The sequence below is a fragment of the Bidens hawaiensis genome, unplaced genomic scaffold, assembly GCF_021521415.1.
Source record: "Bidens hawaiensis isolate Kalapana, Puna unplaced genomic scaffold, B.hawaiensis_p1.1 tig00025182_1, whole genome shotgun sequence".
Lineage (NCBI taxonomy): Eukaryota > Viridiplantae > Streptophyta > Magnoliopsida > Asterales > Asteraceae > Bidens > Bidens hawaiensis.
The window spans coordinates 346,377-359,028 of record NW_027494006.1 but is presented as its reverse complement, the minus strand read 5'-3'; the positions used below and the strand labels follow the sequence as shown (position 1 = coordinate 359,028).

At 35.3% G+C, this 12,652-nt stretch overlaps 2 protein-coding genes across 3 annotated transcripts; both read right to left on the bottom strand.

Moving 5' to 3' along the window:
- Nucleotides 1–3: 3 nt before the first annotated feature.
- LOC143571023 (pentatricopeptide repeat-containing protein At2g15690, mitochondrial-like) lies at nucleotides 4–910 on the bottom strand (the record flags this gene model as incomplete). Its single annotated transcript, XM_077056537.1, has 2 exons — nucleotides 723–910; nucleotides 4–679 (listed from the first exon to the last, which is right to left on the bottom strand). Coding segments are annotated over exons 1-2 (795 nt in total), but the record flags the coding sequence as incomplete, so codon positions are not given.
- Nucleotides 911–4,146: 3,236 nt separating this feature from the next.
- LOC143571019 (autophagy-related protein 2-like) lies at nucleotides 4,147–12,409 on the bottom strand. Of its 2 annotated transcripts, XM_077056534.1 has the most exons (13): nucleotides 12,079–12,409; nucleotides 9,961–10,922; nucleotides 9,736–9,878; nucleotides 9,517–9,653; nucleotides 6,696–9,419; nucleotides 6,492–6,604; nucleotides 6,257–6,413; nucleotides 6,053–6,166; nucleotides 5,860–5,967; nucleotides 5,633–5,765; nucleotides 5,318–5,517; nucleotides 4,823–5,019; nucleotides 4,147–4,746 (listed from the first exon to the last, which is right to left on the bottom strand). In XM_077056534.1, exons 1-13 carry the CDS (start codon nucleotides 12,280–12,282, stop codon nucleotides 4,677–4,679), a joined length of 5,262 nt encoding a protein of 1,753 aa, XP_076912649.1. In that variant the 5' UTR covers nucleotides 12,283–12,409; the 3' UTR covers nucleotides 4,147–4,676. The 2 variants fall into 2 exon arrangements, with proteins under 2 accessions (XP_076912649.1, XP_076912648.1); XM_077056533.1 differs by lacking the exons at nucleotides 4,147–4,746; nucleotides 4,823–5,019; nucleotides 5,318–5,517; nucleotides 5,633–5,765; nucleotides 5,860–5,967 and having other exon boundaries at nucleotides 6,053–6,163; nucleotides 6,253–6,413.
- Nucleotides 12,410–12,652: the final 243 nt, after the last annotated feature.

Below are 12,652 nucleotides of genomic sequence, written 5' to 3'. Positions count from 1 at the left end.
CAAAAACGCCTCTTCAATAGCATCCGCACCAGCACAAGAATCCAAAACCGCAAGAAAAGTCTCTTCATTCGGCTGTAGCCCGACATTCCTCATCTGCTCATACATCTCCAACCCGTCATCCCCTAACCCGTTCCCAGCATACCCGTTAATAATACAATGCCAAGAATCCATATTTCTCTCAGACATATGATCGAACACCCGGCGTGCATCCACCATACTCCCACATTTACTATACATATCAATCACTTTATGATTCAACTGCACATCCCCTCGATAACTCGACCTCAGAAAATAATCATGCACCTTCTTAGCCTCCTCAAGCTTCTTCAATTTCCCACATAACCCAAACAAAACATGAAAACATTCAGCATCTGCAAGTTCACCTTGACCCAGTAACTCAATAGCTTCCTTGAGCTTTCCCTCTTTACACACACTCAACAAATCAACTTTCTTGACACTAGGACTAGGGCTTTGTGGTGATGGTGGTGGTGGTGGTGGTGGTGGATAATTTTGAGTTTGACGGTAATTAGGGTTAGGGTTTTGGTACTGATTTTGTGAGTAAAAATTGGGGCTTTGATTAGGGTTTTGGTTGGGAACATTTGGTGGGTAATTTTGGCGAACTGGGTATCCTTGATTCGGATTATTATTCCAATTGGGTTGTGGGTTCCATTGATTATTAGTGTTTGATTGAGGTTGTGGGGTGTGGGTGTGAATTGAAGTGGTTTGATGCGGCTGATGTGGAGAATGATTTGAGACTGTTACGGGTGAAGATGGAAGAGTGTAAAGATCGTACCTTGCATGAAGAAGAAGTGGCTCTGCGAATCGCCATTAGAGAAGCCATTGTTGAGGTTTGTGGTGTTAAACCCTAATAATTAATAATATGTGTGAAATGAGGTGAGAGATGGATTAATATGGGGTTCACTGTTCACGGGTCGGGTATGGTAGCTCCGAGTTTCAAATTTATCTTATATTTTATTTTGTTCGGGTTTGATTACTCTGGTATTTCTTTCAATCATGTCGTGTTTGGCTTTTTTTAAATAAGATTAGCCAAATTTTGGCAACCACAAACAAGGGGAATAAGATGAAACGCGAGACGATTCAAGTGATTACTTGTTGGTTGATATGGTTAACGAGAAACAATATGCTATTCAATAATAACGCATTCTCCATAGCGAAATTAATAAATGACATTAAGGCCATGTCATTCATTTGGGTAAGTAACCGAGATAAGAGACTGGGTCTAGAGTGAAAAAAGTGATGTCGTTTCAATTTCATGAACTTACCTTTGTAGTTTTCTTGTATAAGTTGTTTGGTGTTTGTCTATTTTGCTTTCTTTGTACTTGGGGATCCTTGCTTCTTGTAAATGGTCCTTTTGATTTTATTTAATAAAATTGGTCTTAATAAAAAGACAAATGTTGGCGGCACTAAATTGTTAACATATTGGATGGTGTGGAAGAAAGACCAAGGGGGCACATCCCCACGTAGCTAGCCTTTGATACCGCAATATATCAATTAAAAGCGGGGAGAAGCAACAAAACAAGCACGGATTGAGAAGGAACAAGGCAAAGTGTACGGCTGCCACACGAGAACACCTTTTCGTTTACTTCAGGTTGAGTAGTACCGGTTGGTGGTATGAGAGTAATGAGACGCCTCACATACAAAAATAAGAAGCAACAAAGTAGATAGGTATCATATAAAGTTTTAAAAATACTAATATGTTTTCTCACATGATAGATTTACAATTTTCAAGCACCTTAGTTGTAATTTGTGTTTCTTTAAGTTCTTTAATATATAGAATGTTTTGTTTGTTCTTACTTTTATTTAAATATTTAATGCACTAGCTTAGTTACCCGTGTAGCACACGGGTTAGAATAAATAAATTTATTTTAATAATAACAAAATTTAAAAAACAAAAAATATGTTCAAAAGATATAAAGATTTATTATATGGTAGGATATAAAAAGAAGTTAGAAATTTATAAATCTCTTAATATATCTTTGTACACAATACTTGTAGTTTTATTTGTAACTTTATTTTGTAAATAAAAATTTAGTATTTTCACATTGTTTCTGTTTATAACTCTAAATAATGCAATACACAACTTTCATGAGTTAAAATAAATTGTCTTAAAAACAAACTAACCATCTATAATGATTGACCTTAGATTTTATTAATCTTTAATGCAAAACAAAAATAAAGTGAAAATTTCATGTTTTGAAATTAACCATTTTATCTAAAGGTATAAGATTTTTTTTAACAAAAAAAATGTGAGTTCCAATATTACTTTCGGATATGATTTCGGCTTCTACAACACGGTTATCATATTGTATTTTCACATATAGTTTAGTATCATTGCATATACCAATTTTCTAGTTAATATTTTAAGCAACATTACTTCAACGTCGGCTTTTAGGACTAATCTATAACTTGACAACCTTTGATTTTAAGGTCATTTAAAACATCAGGAAACTAATACTTTCTTGTAACGTATCATTTTATGACTGATAGAACATGGATAGGAAAAGGTTGCTAGTTTCGTGAGCGACCTCATTTTTCGGTGCAAGTATAACTCGCTCACTAAAGAAAACTATAATGATAGAAGAATATACAAAGTCAATTTATTATATGATTAATAGTGTGCTAATGTCTAACATGTGTATTTCAAATATAAGTTGTTTTATCCACCTGAAAAACCAAAAACATGTAGTCTAGTGTTTATATTTTTGTGGATTTTAAGAATATATATGAACTTAACATAAATGATGAGTTGATTAAATAGCTAACTAAAAAAGAAGTTGTAAATGGCTACTTTTTTAAACCAACCCGTGGACCGACCCTCATTTTAATCATAAACTGTTTTGACTTGAACAATGTTTGATATTTTGACCGGTTAAAGAAACCCGCCCGTTTAAGTTAATATAAACAATAAGAATACATCAATAGTGAATTTGTCTTTTCAGGGTTTGAAAGAAAAAGACTTGTAATTTAGTAAATAATCTTATATATTTAATAAGTAAAAGTTTATTGAAATTTAATTTTAAAATTAATCTTGCCTCTTCATCCAATAATATCATTTCTTATAAAACCTTAATTACTATAATATATTTAAAACCTTAAATTTTGAAATTATTATTCAATATCAACGTGAAAATTGATTACTTATATAAACCTAATATTAATAACTAATATAATAAATTATATAAAACAAAAAAACATATTTATGTTGGTATTTAATTGTATAAATTGGATGTGGCTCAATGGTAGAGCACTCACTTACTAGTGTAGGGGGTTCAAACCTCACTATCACCAATTTATATGGGAGATATGAGGGATGACTCTGGCTTGCCAGGGTTCGAGTCCTGATCTCACCCGGTTTTACCGGCTCCTCGCTGTCGTGCCATTAGGCGGGTGTGGGGTCAGGTTTTATCGGTGAATCCCTCAATAGGGTGGACCGCTAGAGGCTTCGTCCGTCCAGAATAGTGGCCGGCTCGGGCTACCTTTGGCCAATGGGGGCCGCGTACGGAGTACCCGACGTTACTTAGTTGGTCGTTCAAAAAAAAGGACAGAATCATTAAAAAGAGAAAATGAAAGATCAAAAAGTAAAAAAAATGAAATACAAAATTACTAATAGCAAAGAATTATTAAAAAGAGTAAATGAAATATTAAAAAGTAAAAAAAATGAAATACAAATTATTAATGAAAAAGAGAATTCTCAAAGGTATTTAATATGAGAAAGAAAAGGAAAAAATTTTATAAGGATCAATTTGATAATGACATGTGTTATTTAGTAAGTTTTATTTATTATATAGTATAGATAGATTATTACTTATTTTAGAGTTATGTATATGTATTTGATAGTCTAATTCATCAATGAATTCAGTATTTAAACACAAAAAAAAAATAAAAACTACGTTGAGTTTTATAAAAATCAAATTATTAGTGATCTCTTTTACAACTAATTGAAGATAAACTAATAGAGGAAAAGGAAGTAAAAAACCTAATGAAATGTCTTCCTACGCAACGCGTAGGCGTAGGTAGGCCAATTAGTTTATCGAATGTTAACCCGCTGCGAAGTGCGGGATAAAAATACTAGTTCTTCAACTAATGCCTAAACGTTGAAAAAGAATGCCAGGTTGTTTAAGTTTGTCCAAACTGACCCGTTTCTGTGGACAAAGTCACAAAACCTTAACCCAACAACCCATATAGAGGATAAACCAACTTCTATACCATCAGCATCTAACCTGTTTTAATCAGACCTGTTTTAACATGTAACCCAACACGATGAGTCTATGCTGCCAAACTTACGGTCAACAGTAATTATCTAGCTTTATAACAGTTCGGTTTATAAATTATGTACAAAAAATAATGTGGAACTTTATACAACTTGAGAATTCAAGAGATGCAAATAGATAATAATATCTACAAAAACTCCATCAGAATATGAAGCTGGCCTACCCTGGCCTCAATAACAATCATAAACAAACCATTCCAATGACCTGTGACAGGGATAATCTGCACAATAGCTAGCCTTTCCAGGGAGTCATCAATCCAATTTAACCAATACCAAAATTACCACTTGTCATTCCCTTCGAGTGCCCATCATTCATCTTGTTTCTTGCTAAACAAGTTAGCTAGCTTGTTAGTTTCACACTTTAATATAACCTATTGTATGCATATTAACGTCTCTCAGCCTGAGTCGTCCCTAGATATTTATCCATTGAATCTTTCTTGTGCTCCGGATCAAGACTGTAAAAAATAAATCTCCGATAAATTTATTTACTGTCATGAGCTTAATTATATCAACATAAAGAGAGAAACCGACCTGTTTCTAGCACCAAGAAGAGCCGAGTGAACCGCACGTGCAGCAGCTGAAGCAGGAGCTATGGCGGCTCCAGGAGCTGCCTGAACAACAGTGCACAAAGCCGAACCTACACTTGCCCCACGTTGATACTTTTTCAGAGGTGCTTGGACTAAAGCAGCAGCCGACTTTCCTATACCGTCACCCATGGTCTCTAAAGCCTGTCATCAAGTAAATCATGTCATAATCGACTTATACATACATATAATGTGTCTGTATACACATACACGTATATAGATACATATACATATTTGATACGTAAGAATTTTAAAATGAACAAAAACATATTAAAAATTAGTTTAGCGATTTGTATGTAAGAAGTAAAAAAATTAAAATACGTGAACCATTGATAAAAAAATTGAAGAATTTAATTTTTTTCTTTTGGTTCTCGCAATAATTTACTGTTTTGTATTGAACCTATCCATATATATGTGTGTGTTTGTGTTGTTGACCGATTACCTGTTGTATTCCTTGACGAGCATCTTTAGGCTGACTGGATCTTGCATTATTAGTATTTACTCGTGTATGTATAGGTGAGGACGGGGGACTAGTTGAAACTATGTCCTCTGCCTGGACAAGGATAGCATGGGCCCCGGCTGCCAAATGTGCTCCAAGTCCAATAGCCTCAAGTGATACACTCCTCAAAAATGCAATTGTACCTGCTCAAATTTTGATGATTTAACATAAAACAAATCAACATATATTACAAAAAAAAAGAAGGAAAAGAAAAAAAGAAAATGGAAACAATGGCCATTTTATATATTTATTGCATACCCCTTTGTATCCCCTTGACTATTCTGCGATCTTTCTTATAGTTTTTCACGGGTAAAGAAACTAACTTTGCAGCACTAGAACCGACAGCAACCAGTGACCTAATTGGCGGAAGGCCTTTCAACAGTTTATGAATCTGTAAACAATACAACCATATATTATATATATAGAAAATAACATTTCATGCGGATACCCCTATAGATATGATGATTATATAATAAGTCTAATACCTGATTTTGAGAAATATCTTCCAACCACTCACCAATAATTGTCTCGCACACACTGCTCCAACCGTAAACACCAACGGATTCGACATGTTTCAGTTTTAACTCTACTCCCTGAAGAAGTAAATAACGGGTAGCTTGTTTAGTTTTATATTATCGAGTTTTACTATTACCTTGAAATCAAGAATATTACTATTACCTTCCATTGAAATATATTAACAAGTTCCACAAACTTCCCATGGCCTAACGCAACTAAGTCAACATGAGAAGGAATGTAGTCAACCCGAATGACAACAGGTGATATGCTAAGCTTCTGAAACAATAATACAACCAAGTTTGAGCAAATGAGCACATTAATAATAAAAGATAAACACGTATGTATAAATAATTAAATGTAACTTGCCTGAAAAAATGGAAGTAGCGCCTCTGCGGATATATCGGTTTCAGGTATATCTTGAGGATGATCAGATGATAAGTTTTTTCCTCCAAAGAAACTGATTAGGAATTCAAGGTGGCTTTGATGAAGATGCAAACGCATCGGAAGCACTGCAATTTGTAACCTGAAAACACTCGATACATTTAAATAAAAATTAAAAAACAAAAGGAAATTTAAAAAGTTATTATAAATCTAAACTTACCGATATTCCTCAAGAGGGGTTGAAGGATGCGGTCTAACAGATTCTAAATCTAGTTTCAACGCTCTAGAACGTGATTCTCGTGGCCGATCTTTCGATTGATAACAACCAAAAATCTGAAAAAACATTAAAAAGTAAATAAAAAGCACTTATACAAAAAACAAAATGCACGACGATCGATAATCTTGATTCTAGAATCTTGCTGACCTGTACCCAGGGTGCACCTTTGCTGACGTCATTAAGAGAAAAATCTTGAACCGAAAGCGACATCTTGGAAACACATATTTCACCGTCAGGAAAGATATTGCATCGGAGACCTAATTTAGACAATGCAAACTCTAAACAAACTGCTTTATCCCTCGTATATTCCCAGTCAGAACCCGCATAAAGTGTCCACCTTACATCAATATTCTTTAAAACGACAAGACCCTTAACTTTTGCATTCCCAGTTTGTGAAACAGAATCTTGGGTTCCAATAAGTTTGGAACTGGTTTTTTCACAAATACCTAAAACATGATCCTCAACAATGTTCAGCAGTGAATCACCATACCATCCACTTCCAGTTTGAGCCTCGGGGTCCTTAACAGTTGCTGACTTGGCACTCAGTGACGGGCAGGAGTCAGATAAGAAATACCCATCTATTAACTCTGGAAATATTGCATGTGAAAACAAGGTTTCTATATTACCCGGTCCTGAGACAGGAACCGACACTTTAGCAGATGACTTGTGTGACAAGTTAAATGTTTCTTCACATATTTCATCCATTAAGTTGACTGTAAACACTTCTTGATTTGTGTCGGAACTTGATGACGTGGAATGTTTACTTAACGCCAGCTTATAATTGTCCCACCGAGTCTGCAAATGCACAATTGACTCTTCAACATCGGGAGCAAAAATCTGCTGGATTTGAGCTGCAAGACGACCGAGTCCGAACGTGGAATCTTGACAAGTTTCTAGAACAATGTGAGAATCGGAACATTCTAATTCCCATTCACACCCGTTCTTACAATCAGTTCTTAAAACCGCTTCAACGTGCAATCCTTCCGCCACTTTCACATACCCGTTATTTCTAAGAGTTTGCTCGTTGTACAACCCATTAAGATTCTTGACCCCCGACTCTTCACAAAGCAGCAAACCCAGATCGTGAGCTTTGACTTCATAATCCATCTCAAACACGTTTAAAAGTTTCAAACTTGATGCTGCTAAAAGAGCACCAACGCACGGTTCTTGAAAAGAATTGTTGTGACTCGAGTACGGTTCATAACTCAAGCCAATATCGATCAAATTAAGAACGAATGAAGAAGACCCAGAACTTCTAGAATCTTCATTCTTAGAACCGTCACCTTCAAGACTAAAAAACGATATGATGGTGCCGAACCAATCCAAACGACACCCAACCGCAACAATAGTAGCACACTTTATATATACAGATATTTTACTCGCAAGCTTGTCTGGGTCCCACATGTGTATGATGTCGGACCCTGGAAACCGAGAAGACGATATATTTGATCCGTCACCGTTCCCACGTCCCCGATTCGACTTGTCACAAGAGATAAGAAGAAACTGCTTACCAGGAACTCCTGTGGTGGACCCCCACAGATCACCCTCACCGTGGGCCACCCAAAGAAAGTTAGCACCCGATATTCCACCTGTATTTGATACAGTCAGCAAGTCAAATTTTACAACTTTTAACCTTAAACTGCACCAAGATCCCGGAAGCTCGTTCTGAATTGATCCCTTAATATTCTCCACTGGTGATACACTAACACAAACCTCAACAAGATCGCATTCCACGATAACTGACGATTGAGATAACTGATTTTCGGTAGTTACAACCGGATCTGGTAATATACATGATAACCAATTAGTGACTTGGTGTAAATGGTCATGCAAAGTTTGATATAATGAATGGTCCAGATTGATAGTGACGGGTGCAAGATTCACATGAAAAATAAAAGAAGAGCTGGAAACTAATTCTTCACGTGTTCGGTAATTAACTTCTTCCATATCTTTAGTGGTAGTTACAAACGCAAACCCATGGCTTTTTCCTTTGGATCTATTATTCCTGCTAGTAGTACCGTCTGAACTAGCAACAACCTTGGCCCGCTTTGTGATCCATGGGCCTGTAACAGCATTGTCTTGCCAAATCATACTGATAACAGAAGGATGACCAGTTTTATCAAACACGGTTAAAACCCTTTCGGCTTGAAATTTATACTTAGTATTTGATGAAACAAGGTAAACCAAAACATTTCCCACGTTTATATGCAAAGAACTTGAAACCGTCACACGAAATCGGTCTCTTGATCGAGGTTTTCTATCTTTTATACCCGCAGGAGACAAAAGATCAATGACAATAAACTTATTCCAAGATAAGTAATTTTTGTAACTTCCATAACATTCAATCTTTTCACACGGGAAACATAACACGAGTCTTGCATCCATAAGTGAAATGTTGCCTCTTATTGTTTCTTTAGGTGAACCTTTTAAACTGCCATCAGGAGATATAGAGAGGTCCTTTTTGCCATATCTTTTAACCGAATTTTCAATTTCTTTAAAAAAATCCAAAGCCGTGCTTATAAGTTGAAAATTGACCCAAAAAATGAGTGGTGGAAGATTTAGTGAAAACGATTTTGGCCTGGGTTTAATATCTTGGGAAACCGAAGGCGAGATATATCGGAACCGCGTGACGGAAGAAAATTTGAGCAACAAAACCTTCGCCACGTCGCTCCTATAAATACTTCTTCCTTCTCTCGGATGGGTGCTAGAATGCACCGTGTGATTGTTTAAGAAGCCTAAAGGAGGACAAGCACGTTCAACTTCATCTTGTTTGTTTTTTATCATTTGAAATTGCAGACTGTGAGTACCAAAACAATCAGAAACTTCAAGATTGTTGACTGTTGCTTCAAAGCTCGACTCTTGAGGACAGACCTGTTGACCTTATCAAATTAGGAACTTAGTATGGGCATAAAGATTGAACCTTTGCAAAGTTTAAAGAAAAACTTGATTTGAAAATAAAATTCATTACCTGCAACACAAGCTGCATGTCATTGATATCTGCGTTTATATAATGAACATCTTTCTTCTCATCGTCATCCACAAATGAAAACAGAATCATAATCTGTGTGATCCTTGCTTTGAGACTGGTTTCAACATGTTTCTGTTCTGCATCACGATTAGAAAAAAGTACGGAATAAATTAATGTTTAAAATTTCTAAAGATATCACAAAAACTGCAAGGCACGTACCAATATATAGCGACCCAGAAGCAAGATTTGATGCAGCAGTTATTGCACTGAAAACCGAACATGTCCAGTTCCACATCCCACTATTCCCCAATGCAGATTGTGAACTTCTCAATTCATCAAAACATTCAAAAAATTGATCCACACTGTAATAGACGGGACCAACTACAACTTAGCAAAACTGACATCAATTATACAAATATATAAAAGCATTGAGAGTATATATACCTGGCCCCAAATTCTGATTCTTCATTTTTTTGTTCTTGGTCAGGGGTGACAGGTGATGTCATCCAGTCGGATATTAAATGTGAGCTTTGTAGCAACGCGTTAAAAACGGAATCTTTTTCAGTGGGAGAACATGAATCTGGTTTTTGAGAAGAAAACTCAAATGAACCATGAGATGATGAGACACTGTGGTATATAGATTCCATTGGTTTGCTATGCATAAAACTCTTGCGATCTTCATCAAGTTCCTCAAAAACATTCAAGAAATGCATCACACTTTTCATGGAACTCGGTTGTAATCTTAACTCTAAAGGATCAATATTCACATCAGCATCCAGTTTTCTGATATCTAGAGAACCGTTCTTCCATGGTATGCTAAGTTTAATTGTCCCTGAAACTCCACCTTTTTGCCCTGTAATGATAGGTGTCGTTGCATTACCGTCCGGTCGAATAAACTCAAGTGTCGCCGCATCGAATTTCACAAAGTTTGTAAGCCGACTTAACCCGAGAAACCCGTCAACCGTCTGCTGACTTTTCGAGTCAACATCATCAGAAACCCCGGTCCCGCATTCCACCTCACCAAACCTCAAAACCAAAGTTGTTGAACACCGTTTTCCGTCCGGTTCTTCAGGCAGATCTAGGGCAACGATTAGTTTTCTAACTTTGACATGAAAGCTTGTAAGCAACCATTTAACCATTTTAGCAATAGTTTTAACACCTTCATGAATATCAACAGAACTAGTTGTCATACTACTGTTAACCGCTTCATGTCCAGGTGTCACAAACTCATCTTGACCCGACGTAGAGGCTTCATTCACAATATGTGAATCTCTTTTCTGGCCCGGGCCGACCACAATCTCAAGTTCATCCAACTCAATCTCACAATTTCTATTCTTCCATGGAAGCTTAACAGTTAGGGCTCCAATAGATCCTTCTTTCACAACCAAAATAGATGATTCACCAAACTGAAAACACAATTGTAAATGCATCAAATGCTGCATACTCTAATCTCTATAAGTATTATCAACTTAAAAACTACTTTACATTCAACATTAAAGTTCATAATAATAACCTAAATAACCATAACATATCAGGTCAATTTCATGACACAATCAAACTTTATTGTTTAACCATGCTCAATTTATTCAAAACTAAAGTTCATAACCTAAATTACCATATCAAATTATAAAAGTTCATAATCATAACCTAAACAACCATAACATATCAGGTCAATTTCATGACACAATCAAATTCTATTGTTTAACCATGCTCAATTTATTCAAAACTAAAGTTCATAACCTAAATTACCATATCAAATTAGCCCATAGGGCTGGAAAACAGGTCTAATCGTGTTAAACAGGTTAGAGACGGCACACTTAACACAAGTATCAAACATGAATACGACTCGTTTAACTACTTGATAGAACCTAGCCTACTAATTTCATTATTTTAAAAAATAAAAATAAAAACACACAGAAAAATAACAGGTTTAAACGTGTCTTAAAGAGGTGCCCAATTGACAGGCCTAAAATTGGGTCAATTTCATATCACAAATGGATTCTAATGTTAAACTATGATTAATTTATACAAGATTGAAGTTCATAACCTAAATTGCCATAGCAGATTGGCTTAAATTCATGACAACCGGACTCTACTGTTCCTATGCAGTCGATATTGGTGCTAAAGTAATGATATAGCGGTTATCGGACCTCTAGCAGAATATTGGTCACGATATTATCAGCAAAATTTGGCCCGATATCTGACCAATATATCACCGATTTTCCCGATAACAGTTTTTTAAGTCTTAATTGTCATTTTTTAGTGTTTAATGTTAGTGTTTTAAGTCTTAATCAGTTCCTACTTGCTACAATAGTTAAGTGTTGCAAAAGGTTAACTTGTTAATGGTAGGAGATTTACTGAATTGTTAGTGTTAAATTGCTATATATAAATTCTGCATGATATCCCACCGAGATAACCTAAATTAACTGCATAGTGTTTAACTATGACCAATTCATTCAAAATTGAGATTCATAACCTAAATTACCACAACAAATCACAATCAGATTTTAAAACTAAAATTAACTTACGAAACCCTAATTCAACAATGACAAAAACACAAACCTTGTGATTAATAAAATCAACATTAATGGCCAAATCAGAGAGCTGAATGGTGCCGTTACTAAGTTGAACATCAAGCTGATCGAGATCAATATCACCGAGAAGCAATTGCCCTAATTTCTTCTTCAATAAGAACTTGCAAATCTTCTTCACGGCTAACCGTGAGAACACAGCCTCTGCCGATTTAGCAAAGTTCCACGAGAACATGATGATGGTTTAACGAGATCGAGTAATTAGGGTTTGAGTGATGAAATTAGGGTTTTGGAAATTGGGGAAATTGAGGTAGATGATAGGTTTGGCGTCCATCCAAACAGAATGAATGATGAATGAATAATAATAATAATAATAATAATAATAATAATAATAATAATGATTGAAAACAAAGACTTTGGATATTAATATTAAGAAATAAGAATTATTATTTTGTTGGATTTGTGAAACTTCCAAGTTTTGTTTGGATACTTGCTTGGAATCTTTTTATCTTATTATTAATATATATATATATATATATATATGCATCATGATGATAATGATGATGATGATAAAGATAATTGATAAGATATTTGTATTTTTCAAA

Bases quoted from the DNA above. Each gene is read 5' to 3' on its own strand.
- LOC143571019 (XM_077056534.1), bottom strand. From the start codon at position 12,282: ATGTTCTCGTGGAACTTTGCTAAATCGGCAGAGGCTGTGTTCTCACGG. The intron at 9,879-9,960 runs GTATATATACTC...CGTCTATTACAG, and splicing joins GAATCAGAATTTGGGGCCAG to TGTGGATCAATTTTTTGAAT. The intron at 4,747-4,822 runs GTCGGTTTCTCT...TATTTTTTACAG, and splicing joins CTTCTTGGTGCTAGAAACAG to TCTTGATCCGGAGCACAAGA.